This window comes from Phoxinus phoxinus, assembly GCF_949152265.1.
Source record: "Phoxinus phoxinus genome assembly, chromosome: 1".
NCBI classification, from domain to species: domain Eukaryota; kingdom Metazoa; phylum Chordata; class Actinopteri; order Cypriniformes; family Leuciscidae; genus Phoxinus; species Phoxinus phoxinus.
The window spans coordinates 33,048,056-33,068,373 of record NC_136876.1 but is presented as its reverse complement, the minus strand read 5'-3'; the positions used below and the strand labels follow the sequence as shown (position 1 = coordinate 33,068,373).

The window sequence follows — 20,318 nt, the reverse complement described above, 5'->3', positions numbered from 1 at the left end:
GTAAAACTTTTTCTGGTGTATTTTATTAATGTAATTTATTACTCGGATTCTTTAAATAAACAGCACTAATTGACCTTTTTGCAAATATCATATTGGTAAAAATATAAATAAAACACTTAAAGGTATGACTGTATATAGTAATAAAATAACACAATTAAACAATTAATAAAATGTAACTCTCTTTATTTTATGTTAGCCACAGACTTTATTGAAATCATAAATCTGGAAACATTATTCTAAAACCCATAGGAAATTCCTGAGGGAAACCATGCTCAAAAAATGATAGTTCTCTTCAGGTTTCAGTACTACAAACAGCTCTATTGTGGCAGGTAAATTGTATTCTAATTGTAATTCATATGCATGTGTGTGTGTTTGCGTATATGCATGTGTATAAATATTTATACTCTTCCGTAAAGTATATGTAAAAAGTAAATGCATGTGTTCGTACAGACAGATTTTCATAGCTTAAATTTATTTAAATGGTAATACACCCAGTTTGTTTTATTTGGAATATACACTGTTAAAAATTCCACCTTAAGTACTTTATTTAAATTCAGTTTTTTTAAAAACTCATTAGCTTACTAATTCAAAAGCAAATAACATATAATGCCCCCCATAATGTACTGTTATTTTATTTGGTGATAAAGTGACAGATAACAGCTTTAATAAATGGCCTGGAGGACTGCTGGGAAAGAGAGCAGCAGGATGCAGGTGAGAGAGATGGGGGAGAATGACTCCGCCCCATCCAGAATAGATGGGTATTCCCTGATAGTGTTAGTCAGGAAGCTGGAGAAGGGAGAGGTCCTGATGAAGACTGTGCTGTTGGAGGATTGTGGGTTGATGCCACTACCACCAATGGACAAAAGACCAGTCTGAATCCACATGTCATTCATTCTACACAGCAGGGGGATGCCGTTTTCTCTCTGGATGAGAGTAAGAAAGACCGTTACAAACTTCATACTAAACACTCAGTGGAACATTGTTAGGAAACATTACAATTGGACATGGTGGTATGTAGTATCTCAAATGTGTTTCAGTCTGGAAAAACAAAAGACAAGCCCGCAGATACCTGAAAGCTCAAAGACAGTGGCTCTGTGCAGATGTTGATCGGTGAGGTCTCTGAAGAATCGCAGTTTACAATGGTGGCCTGGACTTCCTGAAAAGATTGTCCCCCTTACGAGGAAAGAAAAACGAATGGGAAATAAATAACATTCTTGAGATGTCATTGAATTTAATGAGATAAAAAGTCTGCATGAGTGGTTATATAAACTCACATGAATTCCAACCAACTACTGAACATTGAGAACCAGGGCCAAAGCTTAAATCATACATGTCAACCGGAACATTGCCAACGTAATAAAACGGATAAGACAGTTCCACAAGTGCTACACCATTGCCGAAAATATCGTCGGAAAAGACATTTGCCACGCCAGCCGACATGCCGTTGCTGGAACAGTCCCACTGGACATTATTGAGGGTCACTGTCCATCCATCTGTACCCATTAATCTGAAGAAGAAGATATTGATGTCAGGGCGCAAGTCTATGTCAACCTATGTTTAGGTCACTGATTTCATATGAAATTGTTTTCCTGTTTTGATTACCCAGAAAAGCAGCTAGCAGAGGTCATGACGAATCGGTCCGAGACCAAAGTTCCTACACACATAGGATAACCGTGATAAGCTAGATTAACCATCCATGGCCATGATGCAGAACCTCCGCACAATGTCGCTGGAGAGAAAAGAGAGAGAGAAAGGGTAAATGTGAGCTAATGGTAAAGTGTAAGTAAGCTCTAATTTCAATAATTAAATTTTGCTAATGATGTTAACAAACTTACGTTGTGTAGGCCAAGTGCAGTTCTCATCCGGAAGAGGAGTAGTGGAGTTAAAAGTGACGAAACCAGCACTGTTCGCTCCGATTTGCTCACTGATCCACTGCTGGTACTGAGAAACTCTGGCATACACACCAGGATATTGAGGCAGAGCACAACCTTCGCCAAAACTCACAACACCAGCCTGGATCCATCTAGAGCCCTGTTTGATGACCATTGGACCTCCAGAGTCACCCTGTACAATGACAAAGAATTTAAATCTCTCTCTCTCAGAATCAATCAATCAAGACCGAATGTTATACAGAATGACATCTTTTGAAAATATAAAAATGCAGAGCGTTTTCTGTGAGGGTTTGGGTATAGAATATACATATATTATAATTAAATATTATTAAATTAAATTAACAAGAACAAGCTGTTGTGTTCATGTAATACATATATATATATATATATATATATATATATATATATATATATATATATATATATATATATATATATATATACAGTTCTAGTTCTGCTATTCAGGATGCCTGTTTTACGTTGCACATTCTGACACTGAGGCCACCGTAGGTGGGCGTTTTGGACGTGTGGGTTACGGAAAATAAACGAGTGAGTTGATACATTGAAAGTTGAAACTAGTCTTCATTTTTTACCAACATAACATTGGCGACGAGGATGGCTGATGCCCCGGTTTTTTCTCTTCCACCTCCGGACTATTTTCTGCCCCTCCCTGGCAAACCTGTCGTTCCGTGGAGAACGTCTTTTGAACTGTACCTTTTAGCCATTGGATTGGATAATGCCACTAGCGCGAGGAAGCGCGCTATCCTACTGCACTTGCTCGGAGCGGAGGGGAACAGGATTTTCAACACGCTCGATGGTACTCTGGACACTTACGATGCTGTGATTACGGCTTTGACTGGACATTTTGTGAAGTCACAGAACATCCTCTTTCAGCGGCTGGAGTTCAGACAAAGATGTCAGCGCCCTGGTGAGTCTGCTAGGCAGTTTGTAGCAGATTTAAAAGCCTTAGCACAGCGCTGTAATTTCGGCGTCATGAGAGATGAACTTATTCGAGACCAGCTCATTGAGAAAACATCTAATCCCAGAGTCCAGGAGGAGTTGTTACTCAAAGATGCAACGCTGTCACTTGAGGATGCATTAACATTCGCCTTACAAGTGGAGGCGGCAACTCAATGTGCTGCTAAAATAGCAGAAAACAAGTCTCATACTGCTGTTATTGAACAGCCAGTGCAACAGCTATCAAGCTCAGGCAACCTGGCTGACCCTGCTGCTATACAGGTCGCGCGCCCCCAGCAAACACGCCAGCAGAGACGCTGTGGGAATTGTGGCTCCACCCGTCATGCCACAAGGGCTCAGGATTGCCCTGCTAGGGGCCAAACATGCAGACGCTGTCAGAAACCTAACCATTTTGCTAGATGGTACCGGTCTGCTCCGGCTGACTATTCTGAACAGTCAAATGACCCGGTGGTACCAGTGCGCACCATAGGCCCCCACCCAGGGACCTTCTCCAGGTGCCCCGTATACCTGGATGGCCGCTGTGTCCCTCTTCTCCTCGACACTGGGGCCAAGGTGTCACTGCTGAATATTGACACCTGTAACCTACTCTTCTCAAACAGACAGCTGCAGCCCCCATCCACTGCTCTCTGTGGCTACGGCCGCAGCAAAATCGACGTTGTTGGCCTACTTTACCTCCCAGTTCGCTACACCTCTACAACTGTGGACCGCTTCCCATTCCACATTACACGCCACGGTGAGAACATCATGGGCCTTGACCTCTTTCTCAGCCTTGGTTTTACCCTACAGGACAACAGCGGAACACGAATATTACATGTGGGCTCCCCTTGGCAACAAAGCCGACCTGAACTGTTCAATGGCCTTGGGTGTCTCACCTTATTCACACACAAACCACTCCTGGACCACAGTGTGCCTCCCGTGGTCCAGCCCCTTCGGCGTGTTCCCCTGGCTCTGCGGGACGGCGTTTCACAGGAGCTCCAACGCCTCCGGGCTGATGGCATCATAGAACCCATTGATGCCTCTCCGTGGGTGTCCAACCTTGTCATCGCCAGGAAGAAGTCAGGTGGACTGAGAGTCTGCGTCGACCTTCGCCAGGTCAACAAGGCAGTGGTGCCTGACAAGTACCCTCTTCCGACGACAGAAGAACTCACAACTCACTTCTATGGCTCTCGGGTCTTTTCTAAGTTGGACTTACGTCAGGGCTACTTATAAATCCCTTTGCAGCCGGAGAGTCGGAACCTGACGGCTTTTATCACCCACACTGGCCTGTACCGCTATACAAGGATGCCTTTTGGGCTCAGTTCAGCGCCAAGCTGTTTCCAAAAGATCATGTCCACAATCCTCGCCAGCTGCCCCGGTACCGTGGCCTATTTGGACGACATTGTGGTTCACGGGCCAGATGTTGACACACACAACGTCCGCCTGGAACAGGTCTTTGACTCCCTCAGCCGCCACCATGTCACCTTGAACACTGAGAAGTGTACGTTCTCCGCACCGGCCATTGATTTTGTCGGTTTCCGTGTGTCGGCAGATGGTATCTCCCCTCTCCAGTCGAATGTGGCAGCCATCACCGCAGTCCCAAACCCCACGACAGCCTCGCAGCTGGCTTCGTTCTTGGGGATGACAGCCTACTACATGCGTTTCCTGCCGCAGTACTCCTCTGTCACGGCCCCGCTGAGGATGCTGCTCAGGCAGGATTCTCCCTGGACCTGGACTTCAGAATGCCAGGCAGGGTTTGACGAACTGAAGCGTCTCCTCACCACGTCTCCGATCCTGGCACACTTCCAGCTGGACTGCCCCACATTCGTGACCTGTGATGCGTCTGCTGTGGCTCTGGGCGCCGTTCTGTCACAGCTCCATGATGGCCCGTAGCCTTCGCCTCCCGGGCGCTCAGCCCCACCGAGCAGAAATACTCAGTGGGTGAGAGGGAGGCCCTCGCCTGCATTTGGGCGTGTGAGAGGTGGCATTTGTACTTGTATGGACGGTCTTTTACCCTACGGACGGACCACCAGGCTCTGACAGCCCTGATGTCCACTTCGGGCGGAGGACACAGACCCCTTCGCCTCTACAGATGGTCAGACCGCCTGCAGCAGTATGACTTTCAGTTACAATTCACGCCTGGAAAGACTAATGTTGTAGCAGATTTTCTATCCCGCCCTGATGTCGTGTGGTGGCCCGCCATGGGCCGTGACCTGGAGGGACTTATCCGCTCCTGTGCAGCGTGCCTCACCAGTGGGAAGACTGGGCTACCCGCTTCAACTCCACTGCAGCCAGTAGACTGGCCGTCTGCACCATGGGACCACTTGCAGCTTGATATCTGTGGTGAGCTGTACAATGTGCCACACCATCAGAGGTTCCTCGTGGTGGTCTACGACCTGCACTTCAAGTGGCCTGAGGTGGCTCCCATGGGTACGGTTACCTCTGCTGCTGTGGTCAACTTTCTCGACCAGCTGTTTTCCCGCTGGGGCTTGCCTTGTGCAATTACCACGGACAATGGTCCTCAGTTCCTGTCCTTGGAGTTTACCACCTTCCTCGCCAACAAGGGTGTTACCCATATCCGAACTTCCGTCTATCACCCCCAAGCCAACGGAGGGGTGGAACGATTCAACCAATCCCTAAAAAATGGACTGCGTGCTCACATGTCTGAGGGATACTCCCTGATGGCCGCACTGTCACAGACCCTCCTCCACTACAGAGCAACTGCCCACTCTACAACAGGGGTCTCCCCTGCCGCACTCATGTTGAAAAGGGAACTTGTGCTTCCTCTGTCAAGACTCCGTCCACCAATGGCCGCGAGACCACGGCCATGCTCAGCAGCAGTAAAGGCTCACGTCAAGAGACAACAGAGTTCCATGAAGCGGAGGCACAGAGCTAACAAGCTGTCATCATTCTGGTCGGCTCCGTACCAGGTCAGTCGGCAGCTCGGCCCAGCTTCATTTCAGCTGACTGATGGCTCCCGTTGGCACGCTAGCTGCCTGCGCAGAGTGCCCTTCCCTTTTTACCACCCTCACCTGGCAGGGGTGGAGCAGAGCAACCCAGCAACTGAGCCGGCCCCTCGTGTGCCGGATCCCACTGCGGCACCTCTCGCCCAAGCTGTTCCGGCCGCTCAGGACACCGCTCCTGCTTCAGCCCCTCTGCAGGCCCCCCTTGTTCCTGAGCCCCGCCCTGTCAGGGTTCGTACGCGCCCTGGGCACTTCGAAGACTTTGAAGCTACCTTCCACGTTTGAACATTCGGGGGGGGGGGGGGGGGGGGGGGGGAATGTTGTGTTCATGTAATACATATATATATATATATATATATATATATATATATATATATATATATATATATACAGTTCTAGTTCTGCTATTCAGGATGCCTGTTTTACGTTGCACATTCTGACACTGTGAGGCCACCGTAGGTGGGCGTTTTGGACGTGTGGGTTCCGGAAAATAAACGAGTGAGTTGATACATTGAAAGTTGAAACTAGTCTTCATTTTTTTACCAACATAACACAAGCCATGTACAATTGATACCTGGCAGGAATCTTTTCCACCTTCCGGCAGTCCAGCACACATCATGTTGTCTGTTATTGTTCCACTATAAAGACAGTTACATTTACTATTTCCAACCAGGGGCACATCCACCTCCTGTAGGATTTGAGGTGAAGGAAGGGATACTGGGAAACAGAAAAACTCATCAGTAACACTTAAATAACAAGCTGAGATGATTTTGAGTAATATACAGATCATTCGAAACAGAATCAATTTCTTACACCACATTGGCACTATTTACACCTAACATTAAAGGAATACTTCACTCAAAAATGGAAATTCTGTCAGTAATAATTACTCACCCTCATGTTGTTCCAGTAAGACTTTCATTCATCTTCGGAACACAAATGAAGATCTTTTTTGATGAAATCTGAGAGATTTCTGTCCCTCCATTGACAGCTACGCAACTACCACTTTGTCGCATCAAAAAGCTCATAAAGAAGTTGTAAAACGAATCCATGTATTGGTATAGTCCGGTTTTTTTTTGAAGAGACACGATCGCTTTATATGATGAACAGATTGAATTTACATTAAATGTACATTACTTATTTACATTAAACATTCATCAACTCACACATCAGTTGTGGTAAACAGAGGCTCAAGAGGTAACGCTTTATAATAATGGTCCATCATTAATCTAACTAAAAGTAACTATGCAGGAAGTAATGAAGGACTAATGAGTAGTTCTACATTAACACTTCAGCTACCACTATTAACTAATAAAGAAACAAGCTTAACTAATCAGTAAGTAATATCAAATTTAGGAGATTAGATTATTCCTTATTAGCTAATCAATAATTACTTAATGAGATTAGCTTCATTAATAACTATTAACTAACTGAGAAATTATAAAGAACATTATCGTGTGTCTGAGATGTAATCAGTCTTCATTTTTACTATGAATATAGTCATACATATAGTCATACATCACTATTTAGGTAGGCTACTCAAGTGTTACCTAGTCACTATGCAGGGGCCATAGACCAGTGTTATTTATTATTATTATATATCATTGATTATAGTTTTTTCGTTGTAATTAGTTTTTATATTTCCGATTTTATTTAAATTTTAGTTAAAATTGTAGTCATTTTGATAGTATTAGTAGCCTAACTAGTGATCTGCACCATTATTTTAAAGTGAAAAACATCTTTTTCACTTTAAAATAATGGTCCAGATCACAAGTGGTCCTTGAAGATTGCTAGGTAACACTTGAGTAATTAGTGATGAATTTTATCACCACGTTGAGAGTAAAAAAACATAATTGCTAATGTCTTATGTTGTGATTAGTAATTAATTATAATTTGTCATAATTACCTTTTAGTTCTTATTGATGCCAATCTCATTAATACTGCGGTCCGCAGTTTTTCCTCTTTGTCGCCATCTCTGTTCGAAATCTGCAATTGCAGTTAATCGCGGAATTATCACCTTTACGTGAGTTGTGCTTCGGCACGGCACAGTGCGGATGAATCCAATGTTTTGAGGAGAATGCACGGCTGTAGGCTACATTATGTCACCGCGCCGGTGTGGATACTGTCATTCAGAATCACAGATTCTACTTTTTGGAAGTATGACCAACATAATAATTTTCACTGGAAAATGTCATCTTGAACAAGTAACATCCACTTTTGTTCTGACCAACCATCTAGGGGATTGACTACTTATCATATCACGTCAAACCGTGCAAATTATACGTTGTTGTCAAATTGTAATGTTAACAAAAACAACATAATTTTAATGCCCTTACGATATTTATCCTTGTTTTCGCATGGGCCGGTTGCAATCTATTTTTTTATGTAGCGACTCCAAAGTCCGAACGAAGTCTTTTGTATTTTACATCGGGTGAATCTCTAGTTGTCACTGCATGGTGATTGTCGTTTGAACCTTTCTGGATCCGCCATCAAATTGATAAGTTTAATTATATCCAGTGCTGTGAGAAAAGGCTATAAATCTCCACCTCCAACATCCTCACACGCAATATAGCCTAGCCTACTAGTCGAGAGACTCCTTCTTTATGTGTTCAAATGTGACGTAATTACGCAAAGACATGCTTGAATTTCCCACGGAAATCCACCAGTAGGCTACCACTGGAATTAAAAACATCATTAAAAGCTTACCGTTTTGAATCGAGCTGAGGCAAGCAGTTTTGAACACTGGCTGGATATATATTTGCTCAAATTTATTTTGGACAAATTTTAACCCAAAAAAGCTACGGACTGCAGCTATCGTAACTATTGATTAATAAGAACTATCTTAGTCCTAAATTTGATATTACTTACTGATTAGTTAATATTGTTTCCATATTAGTTAATAGCTGAAGTGTTAATGTAGAACTACTCATTAGTCCTTCATTACTTCCTGCATACTTATTAATGACGGACCATTATTATAAAGTGTTACCGCTCAAGCATGTTTTGCTTTATGTGAGAGAACAAATGAGGTTCATTCTTGTGTGTTACGCAACATGTTTGAGCTTCCGCAAAAAACAATGAGGTTTGTTCTGGCACGTCAAGCAGGTTCGGTTGAACTTCAGTTTATGTTCGCTGGTCAATGTTTATATGTGAATAAAAGTCTAAGTTTAATCTGTTTATATAAAGCGATCGAATCGCTTCAGAAAATTTGGACTAAACCGCTCAATTCATATGTATTAGTTTTACGATCTCTTTATTAACTTTTTGAAGCGTCAAAGTGGTATTTGTGTAGCTGTCAATGGAAGGACAGAAATGCCTCTCATTCAAATATCTTCATTTGTGTTCTGAAGATGAACACAAGTCTTACAAGGTTGAAATGACATGAGGGTGAGTGATTATATAATTTTCATTTTTGGGTGAACTAATCCTTTAACATGCCTTTTGGTGATTGGATTGCTGTTGTCATCATTAAATGCCAGGTTTAAATGCATCTAAGGTGCATTTTTGCATGCAAATCAAAAGTTTAAAGGGGCCATAGACCAGGGTTATTTATCATTATTATATATCATTGATTATATTTTTTTCCGTTGTAATTAGTTTTTATATTTCCGATTTTATTTTAATTTTAGTTAAAGTTGTAGTCGTTTTGATAGTATTAGTCAACTATAATAACTCTGCCATAGACTCAAAAGTGTCAAAAGATCACATGCTTTTATGTTACAACTTTAACACAACCCATCTCTTTTATATATATATATATATATATATATATATATATATATATATATATATATATATATATATATATATATTATCTTTTAGTCTTGATTTTAGGAATATTTAAAAATGCATCCTGCCCGAACAGGAGTTTCCAGCCTGGGAGACGGGTGCGTTAACAAGGACGCTAAAGACTGCAGTCTCTAGCTTCAGTCGCTAGTGCGCCTCTCGAGATCAAGTGAGTGAGGTATGCACAGCTCTCACTAGCTGGCCTCCGTTATACACACAGTATATTTAGGAGGAATGCCCCTAAAGTGTCAGACATCGAGCATCTTGGAGCACCAAGTGGTAAGCATCCAAAAATCTTCTTGATTCCTACCTCCTGAATAAATGGTTCCCCAACCTGTGACCCACATCGTGTCACTGTTGAAAATGCTTCCATCTGCGGCCAGACAGACTGGTCCGATGTAATCAGTGAAGTTCACAGGTGAGGAGAGTTGCAACAGAGCCATGTCATTGTTATAACTTGTCCCATTGCCATAGCCTGGATGAACTATGAGTTGAGAGACGCTTCTGGACACCTCGTTTGGATTGGATTGTTCTTGAGACTGTCGCCCCAGATACACAGTAATACTTGCAGCAGTAGTCCTGCAAGGAGTACATGACCAAGTGATTACAATCATGATATTCATCAAGGAGAAGCAAACATGTTATTGAAGATCTTTGTGTTGGTTACCCTGGAAAGCAGTGAGCTGCTGACAGAACCCATCGATTGTTGATTAGTGATCCACCGCAGAAATGACTTCCACCCTGGTGAAGGCTGACCTGCCATGGCCAAGCGCCAGCGGACGCATTAACTCCCCCCACGATCTTTGTGTTGAGATTGGCTCTGCCACACGCTTCAAACAAGAAGAGAGATAAAGGGCCCTTATTCTGACGCTCTCAGAAAAAAAGTGAATATGTTGCACAATAAATTGTATTACTATGTGATGAGAAATGATTTACCCATAGGCTGGCAGTCACACCCTAGAGAAATGGAAACGAGACCAGTTATTAAAAAAGACAAACCATCAAGTATCATGGGTTGCTTTAGTTAAATCCAAGGAAGATATGCATGATGCACAATGAATGAATACATTATATTTAATGTAGTCAGAGAGCAAGATTACACTACACATTCCAAATAATGTTAACACAAGACAATGACCTGAGCAAGACTATATGCTTAAATACACAGAGGATGATAATTAATGGAAAGGGGAACAGGTGTGTCACTAATCTGAAACCACAGGCGTTTCTCAATATCAAGTACGCAAAGTTTGGTCTTGCGTCCTTGGTAGTTTGGACTTGCGAAGTTCAAACTACGACTCAGGTCATCAAGCTCCTCAGGACGGTAGGACGCAAGTGCAAATATAATAAAACAAACTATAAAACACAACCCTGCCTCCTTTAGTTTACATTTAATTTTTATTTTTTAAACATTAATATGTGGTTCAGGCAATATGTGAATATCTGATAATCTTCACTGTAATCAAATAAAATCCTATCTCTTTTTATTAAATGTCAGTTTTAATGATCAATAATAGCCATTAAAAAACAATTCGGTCCAACGTACAAAGTCAGCGCTCTAGTAGGCTACAACGGTAACGTTTAATAGCCTAAGTATATAAAGTTACGAAACTTTCCAAAACGATGTGACAGGGAACAAATTATAGATTCATGAGACCAAGGATCGCCAGTTATATACACAAGACAAAATATATCTCAGGTTTAACTAGAAACATCAGAGTCAGCGGCAAACGTCAGAAGGACTAGCCGAGGTAAAGCTGTTCTCGAGCAAAGCGCCCGGTGATCGCCTGAATCTCACAACTCTGAAAACGTCAGACACAATTTTCAAATAGGAGCTCTCTTTATAAATAAACCACAGATTTAAGCTTTAAACCATTCTTGCCTGAAAAACTCTTAAAACTACATTTCGTGTCACAATGACAGTAGTATTTTTAAATTACGCGGGTGATGGTGCAAGATGCATTCTGGGATACCTGGCTGACTCAAGTCCGCACAAGTTACCTCTCCATGCATCCTTGATAAAAGGGGCGGATCAAGAACACATCCGGGGATTTGAACTGGACTTGGCTAGATGTGAACTTTGAATTGGAACAGTACTTGGGCAGCGACCGATGACGTTTCACAAGTCCTGACATGAAGTAGCTTATATGTGAGACTAGGTTTATAATCTGCTTACTAAGTAATCTCGGAAAACATTTTAATTGTACAATTAATAGCTATGTATTGAAGAATATTTTCTGCAGAATAATTTAGAAATTGACTCTATTAATTACTGTACATGGTAACTCTTTATAATACAGTAATAAAGTACTTAGAAATAATTTGCAAACTATTAGTTTATAGTTAATTCTTGTAGCCTCTACATTGTTAATATATCAAAATGGCTATATAAAATAGTGAGATCTTCGTTGATTGTCACTGTAATTAACACAATTATTATTGTTTAATTAGCTCATAGAGTTAGATATTGAGTTTGATCATGTTATATATATATATATATATATATATATATATATATATGTGTGTGTGTGTGTGTGTGTGTGTGTGTGTGTGTGTGTGTGTGTGTGTGTGTGTGTGTGTGTGTGTGTGTGTGTGTGTGTGTGTATATATGTTTGATCATGTTATGTTCTATGCTTTGTTAACAACTTATTAACTAAATAGTTCTCACTTTAGATTAAGTCATGGAAAATGGGAAAATGTCATTAATTACCCCTATGCAAGGTTCCCGTAAACCACATATAGCTACATGTATGTGTGTGCTTAATGTATTTGTAAACATTTTAAGGAATAAAATAATAATATATCTAACAAAGGGCTAATAATGTCTAATAAAGCACTTAATTAATGAAATTTTCCGTGACCCAATCTAAAGTGAGTATTGTTTACACCTAATAACCAATTAACAATTCCTTTACTACAAGCTAATTAAACAATAATAATTAATTTGTGTTAATTACAGTGATAATGAATGAAAAACTCACTATTAGCGTATAACCTATTAATTAGGGCTGTAACGATTAATCGCGATTAATCAAAATTCAAAATAAAAGTTTGTGTTTACATAATAAATGTGTGTGTATTGTGTATAATTATTTTGTATATATAAATACACACACATGCATGTATATATTTAATAAAAATGTGTTATTTATATATAAAATAGTTCTATTTATATATAATATAAATCATATAAAAATATATATGCAGTATATAAATGCAAATATTTATCAAATATATACATGCATGTGTATGTATTTATATATACAAAATAATTATACACAATACACACACATATATTATGTAAACACAAACTTTTATTTTGAATTTTGATTAATCGCGATTAATCGCGATTAATCGTTACAGCCCTACTATTAATATATTAACAATGTAGAGACTACAATATATTAACTATGAATGATACTTTGTTAATGAGTTGTAAGTACTTTATTACTGCATACTTAGAAAAATACTTGGTAACACATTTTAAGGACTCATAACATTATAAATAATTAGTATTTGGTAAAATGCTAGTAATATTTTCTATATTTAATATAATTAATAAAAAAAACAGACAAGACAAATTATAATAAATAAAGTAGTATAACTTGTCTATTTTTTAATTGTATTTTGTCAGGAGTAAGTGAAAGAATTTATAAAAGAACATTTATATTAAGATAGGCATTTACCTTTGATCAGAAGAGTGACCACAAACACCAAACTCAGTTTCCAGAACATCTTCATATTTCTGATATCAATGATGACTGTCAACTTATATATCCCTTATGGCCTGATGTCTACACGCCTCATTTTCTCAGTGAAGTCCGGGTTGCCTTTGGCACACCTACATACTGAACTCAACAATTCTTAATGGAGAAGAGTAAAAATATGTTTTCAGACAAAGATTCTTTCACATTAAATGGACAAACTACATACCAGCATAGCTTTAGATAAAGGACATTTTGATTCATGTTCATTTGTTCATGTTTTATGTACTTGCTTTAGTAGACAATAACTTTATGAAACAAAATTAAACCTGTAATGTTTGACTTTCTTAAGCATCAAAGTTTTGTCTTTAGATCAATATTTTGATTACTCTTATATCAAATAATTATAGTTATTCTTCTAGTGTTAGTGTCTTTGAGCTTTCCAAACATAATATTGATATCAATGTATAATATTATAATTCATTAATATATCAAGTGCAAAAAGAAAATATGAAAACCTCATTGCTTTGAAAATCTCCCATAAATAACAAGAAATCTTCAGGTTCACAAATATTTGTTTGACAATGAAACTGGTTTCCCAGGATTTCAAAGAAAGTCACATAGCGCAAAACTATGCGGCATCATAAAAGATATAGTTGAATAGAAGGTGTGTTCACCTCTTTTTTTCACTGTTATTTTAGTCTGTTTTGAATGGCCTTAGAATACGGTCTTTGTGGTGTCAGATCTGTGTCAAAGCTAAAAATGACAAGCACTATCAATGAAATGCAATCTTTCATCGGAAAGGTTTCTTATATAACAATGATATATGCAAAAATATAATTTCAGCAACATAATTAGGTAATAACTTAAAGTATTATTATTTGATTATGTTATAGTGGCCAAACGTAATGTCCTTTATTATAATATTATTAAAAATGTGTTAAAGATTTTGTAAGCATATTGCAATTGTTTTTATTTTTGATAACGCAATGAAACATGCCAAATTGTGCGGACATCATTTGTGACCAGGCATGAATTTATGAAAACGTTTGAGCTTTTTGTTTTTCAATGTTTGTTTTTTTTCATGGTAAAATAAAACATGTTGCATTTTGCTTTTTTTTATTTTTACCAAATAATTTTGTCAGATAAATACCTTAACTAAGTTTAATGTTTTGTTTAAAAAGTAAAATATTAATAATATAAAATAATATGTGTAATCCCCTCCGGACATCATTTTTACCACTACTGTACATTGAGCTTATTTATTTTCTTTTAAACATACTTAAGGACATAATATCTTATTTCTTACTCGGGAAGTATACTTTAGTTTTAAGTCTTTTTACTTTTAGTTTATAAACATTATCCAAATTACAAATTATTCATTCCTTCTTTTTTCATGGGACCAATTACACTGTTTTTGCTTTTTGGAAAAGGAACAACATTATTATACCTAATAAAATGGACTTAATAATGAAAAGACAATAATTGAGAATATAGGAATATATCCAGAGTAAAAATGCTCCGTCTGATTTGACTTTTTTGCATAGGTTGTTCATGGTTTTCTGTGCTTTGAGCAATGAAAGAGCGAACAGAAAGTACTAAAGTAGTCAAGAACCACCGCAATGACAATGTATGGCAACTGAATGTTGACAGTTCATTCAAACACCCATCATTTATTACATATTTTCTGTAGATGTCAATTTGTTTGAATTAAGAACATTTAAGCATTTATTGTATATTTTATTGTAACTGTATATTAAAATGTGTCTCCATGACAGTGGGTTTATTTCACTGTTTTCTTTCATGCATGTTAAAGCGCGGTTCATTTAATGCAAGATACATATTGGATCCCTTCTTTGTGTCTCTGTGAAACATAACCTATCACACAAATCTTGTATTGTTTTTGTTCTGGTGTCACAAGGTTATCACGTGTTACAGTTCTGGGGAAAAAACTTTAAGCATGTTAGACAAACAAGTTATATATTTTCCACTGAGATTAATTTGTTAAAAGTCACGCAAATCTCAACATATTATCATAAGGCTAAAGCACCATGCATGTCTTTGATTTTTAACATGCCACGGTTTTGCATGCCTTTGGTTTGATTTTGAACCCTGGCCAAATGCCAATCTTATTGATTTATAAATGAATTATTATAATTAATATAATTAATGACTATAACTCTTACTTGTTAACTGTTACAACTATTATTAAGGTCTATCTATCTATCTATCTATCTATCTATCTATCTATCTATCTATCTATCTATCTATCTATCTATCTATCTATCTATCTATCTATCTATCACTGAAGAACATTTCGTTTTCGATGTTCACAGGAATGTCAATCAACAGGTTTGTTTTTCAGTTTTTCTGCTGTTTACACTGAGCTTATTTACTCTATCCTACCTCTAAATCTAACCATCAGACAAAAATTCTGCATTTTGAGGTGTTCATTGAGACCCTGAAAGTAAATTCATAGCTTTATTCTATATGCCAATCCCGGTTCGATTTTTAAATTCTTTGAGAAGATACAGATGTAAAAGGAGTTTCAGCACAGTGAATGGTATGTACCACAGGTTGGCTTGTTATTTGAAGCTGATAATGGAAATGGGTGAGGTGAAACAATTGAAAGTATGCTTGTTTGATTCAATATGCATGCTGAATATGCAATGTCAAAGCTGACATGATACTGGTTTAAAGTTACAGACTCAGGGATGGGCTAGTGTTATACCCTGAAAATATCACAGAACCTGAGCAAATATCACTATATCATTTTCTGAGGTAAGACCACAATAGACTTATTTGAGGAAAGACAAACGAATGTGTGAAAACACTTTTCAGCTGAACAGTTGGTATGCTTGACAGAGTTTTGAAATACAAGTTAACGTAGGTTAAGATGACATTTCAATTTATTTTTGCGTACACTTTATGAAAGTGTAAAATCTCATAAATCACTTACAATGAATTTGTCAATGTTTGCTTATAGATATTTTTATAAACTACAAAGGCTAATTGTCTTACCACAATAATTGTTTAATTTCCTGCCATTTTGAATTTAAGAAATCTACACTTTACTATTTAAACCCAGGCTGTTTATCCAATTGCATGGAATATTTGCATCATCTAAATACCGTTGTGACAAAAAAAAAAAAAACTGAACACAGACACTGTCATTGAGTTTTATTTCATGTTCATGTTTCATGTTACTAGTTTTGGTTCATGTATCATGTCAGTCATGTTTCCTGTCTTGTCATGTGATTCCCTTGGCCTCATGTGATCCTGCCATGTGCTTCCCTATAGTCTTTTGTGTCATGTTGGCTGGATCCAAAATCGCCTCCTAAACCCTCAATCACTATTCAGTCCACTAAAAGCCTACTCATCACTTGAAGGAATGAATGAAAAAGAGTGAGCAAATTTAGACATGCCATTGAACGTACATTGGCTGTACACTCGTTAATTGCGGTGCAATGTGGCATATAATGAGTGCACTAAAATTGAATAACATCCACTTCATTACATATTATATTGTTATATTCACCCACCGGCCAAATTAGCTACATTTTTAAGTCATTCAGAACTTTATACTAGCCAAAAAAAAGAAGAAGAAATTAACCAGATTAACTACTTAGGCCTATATACAATTTTTATTTGTATATTTATCCAGACTCCCTTTCAGTTTTAAATCTAAAATTCAGCTTGTTAAAGGGATAGTTGACCCAACAATTAAATTTATCCCATGATTTACTCACCATCAAGTCATAGGTGTATATGACATTCTTCTTTCAGACTAAAACAATTAAAGTTATATTAAAACAATTCTTGGCTTTTCCAAGCTTTATTATGGCAGCGAATGGCCGTTTATGTTTTGAAGTCCATCATCCATCATAAAAGTAATCCACACAGCCCTGCGGGGGATCATAAAGGCCTTCTGAACTGGAGCGATGTGTTCATGTAAGAAAAATATCCATATTTAAAACTTTATCGACTAAAATAGCTTCCGACAGGCAGCCGTGATAAGAATTGTATAATTACTGTGATTAGTGATAAGAATTGTAACTCAAACGTCCTTTAGAAAACTAGTCCCGTCCGAATAGAGTGGTGCAGGTATGACATCACTCTGTAGGCAGAAACATGCCCTAAGAGCAATAAAAACACATAGGGAAAAAAAATCCTGACTGAGGTTATCATAATTCATGCATGAAAGGGTTAAGAAACTTTTGCTACTGTGAATAGAGAGGTTGCTATGATTCTTTTTATTTGATTTTACTTAGGCTAGGCTATATAAAATGTTTATGTTATGTTTAGCCTATAAGCAAGTCGGTTCTTTTACGTTCATGTACTCAGATTTTATAGTACCATAGGCCTATATAGAAATCTTAATGGCCAAATACTCTCATTGCAAATAAAAACACGAGTATTTCAGTCGGGAGCACTCAATGAGGGAAACTTCACTCAAAAATGAAACTGTCAACATTTCTCTGTTCCAAACTAGTTCCAAATAGTTTCCAAACTCTATCACTTTCTTTCTTCTGCAGAACACAAAATAATATTTTCCAAATAATGTTGGTAACCAACTTTCTGTAGAGATGCAGGTTTCGCACAACAGCAAATTATGACAAAATTCAAATTTGTCGGGACCTAACCCTTTAACTATTCCTCTAAGTCAACCTGGGGTGCGTTTCCCGTACAACTATATAGCTCACTGCTTAACTACCATAGTATGATGCATCGTTGGAGAAATCAACTAGCTCGTCACGACTGTTTCCCGAAACCATATGTCGCAAAGTATCGTTCAACCACGCTGGTTTATGACGTCTCGCACGTGGTGGACTAATAAATTATTTTAATTAATCTGTTTGAGATCGAATTAACGCTAGATTTTGTCATATAAGTTACAGACATGGCATCTGAAGACCATTTCTAATTTTTCTCAGTTATTTTGCTTTATTACCAGACTCAATATTTGGCTCGTTCTTACATAGTAGAGCGCGTTCGCACATGCGCAGTCTTCAAAAACGGTGCTTTAAATCTCTTGGAAAAATAAAAGACGTAAATTACATTTGTATGTATTCTAAATAAATAACACGGGTTGTAGGCTACTGAATGTCAGCTTGCTTATTTAGCTAAAGGTAAGTTTTTATTCAGTCTACATCTCATGTAAACTAGAAACTATGCTTCTAACCACAGCTCGAGGTCTGTCGTTCCAACCACACAAGTTTGCGATGCTGTTTGCGAACGTTCGTTGGAACGATGGTTTCGGGGGGAAACACCAAATCGTTGAACTATGCTGATAACGACGGAACTTGCGACCATAGTTGGCTAACGATGCTTTCGGGAAACGCACCCCTGACTGACTTAAATTATAACTCATGGCATAACCCATGGCATAACATATGGAATTAACATTGACAGACCAATAACATTCCTCTTTCTCTCCCTTTGAAGCCACTATAGATCTGCTTACATTAGGTTGAATTAACAAAGAGGTTAATTAGGTTCTGTCCAGCCACTATCAGTTTACATAAACAGGTTGTGCTGGTTGTCATCATGGGCACATTTGCCCCTGCTGGTAGATGTTGTAGCTACACCATCTGGTTCATGGCATGGGGGTGGGTGAGGGTTGCTGGAGGGGCGTGGTTTGCATAAGTTCGCACACTAGGGCTGCGTTCCATTCCAAATTTGTCATGCCCTTCACTCGCTAACTTCCCTCCGTCTCATTCACTCGGATATACTTCATTCATTGCTTACATTGCATGAGTGCCCACTACTGGTGGAACCTCTGCAATAGGCTGAATTGCTATATTGACAGCATGACAATTTTGGACTGGAACGCAGCCCAGATGAGAAGCTATGTCTTGAAAAATAAACTTTTCAGAATGCATTATAATGGATTATAATTTCCCCAAATCTTTAATAGCCTACATAAATATTTCATATGTAAGCCTAACCCTAACCCTACTGAAAATATGCCAGATATATTCTTTTAAAGCTTAATTTATTACTCTGAAATCTGGATAATCAGTATTTCAGAATAGAAATTAAGGTACACCCACGATTCTGAAATCAATACATTAGACAACCAAACAAAATAATATTATAAATGTGTCTATTTATAAATGTCTGAAAATGTATGAATGAGTCTATTAAAATATTTATTAATTGAAATGAGGTAAATAAAAAATGTGATTTTTTAATTTTTTTATTAAAGTTTTTGAATTAATTCTTTTGAATGAATTCAGTGATACAAATACAACGGTTAGTCGCCACCTACGGGCATAATGTAGCATACGCATAGACGATCTTTATTTGAAGCGCAACATAAGTTTCAAAGATCAATTATCCTACTTGTTTTGAGTCTATACTCGGACTATAAACTTGTATTCCAATAGCCTACTTTGTTTATTATTTAATGTTTGCAACACAGAAACAGCAAAAACATCATGCAGATGACAACAATCATCATTGGATTAATGAAACTAAAAATAATGAAGTCAGAAAATGGATAGATAAATAACTTGCTGCGCTAGCAATCCCTAGTGAAAAACGTATACTTTATTGTATTTGAAATATATTCCCTTTTTCAATAATACATTGCAAATATATACTACCAAAAATTGTACTATCTTTAAATATATTAAAAGTATATTAGCATCATGCTTTTACCTATTTTCACAATACAACTTTTAACACACTTTAAAATAATTTAACTTTAGTATACTTTCTAAAATATATTTAAAAAAAATATACTTGAAGTGAGTATTCAGTTTTTTTTTAAGTGTATTTATTTGCACTAAAAATATATTTTAGGTAGGCTATTTAACTGTGTGCTGGAAATGATCATTGATGCATTAAAAGTATATTTTTCATAATACATTATACAATAGTATTTTATACAAAGTATAGCTAAGTTTTATTTATATAATAATGTAGTAGTTTTGTTAAAGAAGACAAAGTAAGCAATTTGTATTTGGAATAAGCCAAAGGTATTAATGAGCCTATAGCCTCGTGGGCAAGTGCAC

The 20,318-nt window shown here is 37.8% G+C and overlaps 1 protein-coding gene across 1 annotated transcript; it reads right to left on the bottom strand.

Annotated features, from left to right (window-relative positions):
• Window positions 1–455: 455 nt before the first annotated feature.
• LOC306997963 (polyserase-2) lies at window positions 456–13,418 on the bottom strand. The gene is made up of 10 exons (XM_079611621.1): window positions 13,282–13,418; window positions 10,532–10,552; window positions 10,263–10,425; window positions 9,906–10,174; window positions 6,384–6,526; window positions 1,836–2,064; window positions 1,603–1,729; window positions 1,275–1,507; window positions 1,070–1,173; window positions 456–923 (listed from the first exon to the last, which is right to left on the bottom strand). Exons 1-10 carry the CDS (start codon window positions 13,334–13,336, stop codon window positions 663–665), a joined length of 1,605 nt encoding a protein of 534 aa, XP_079467747.1. The 5' UTR covers window positions 13,337–13,418; the 3' UTR covers window positions 456–662.
• Window positions 13,419–20,318: the final 6,900 nt, after the last annotated feature.

Bases quoted from the DNA above. Each gene is read 5' to 3' on its own strand.
- LOC306997963 (XM_079611621.1), bottom strand. From the start codon at position 13,336: ATGAAGATGTTCTGGAAACTGAGTTTGGTGTTTGTGGTCACTCTTCTG. The intron at 10,175-10,262 runs GTAACCAACACA...TACTCCTTGCAG, and splicing joins GCAGCTCACTGCTTTCCAGG to GACTACTGCTGCAAGTATTA. The intron at 6,527-9,905 runs GTAGGAATCAAG...TCTGTTTCCCAG, and splicing joins GGGAACCATTTATTCAGGAG to TATCCCTTCCTTCACCTCAA.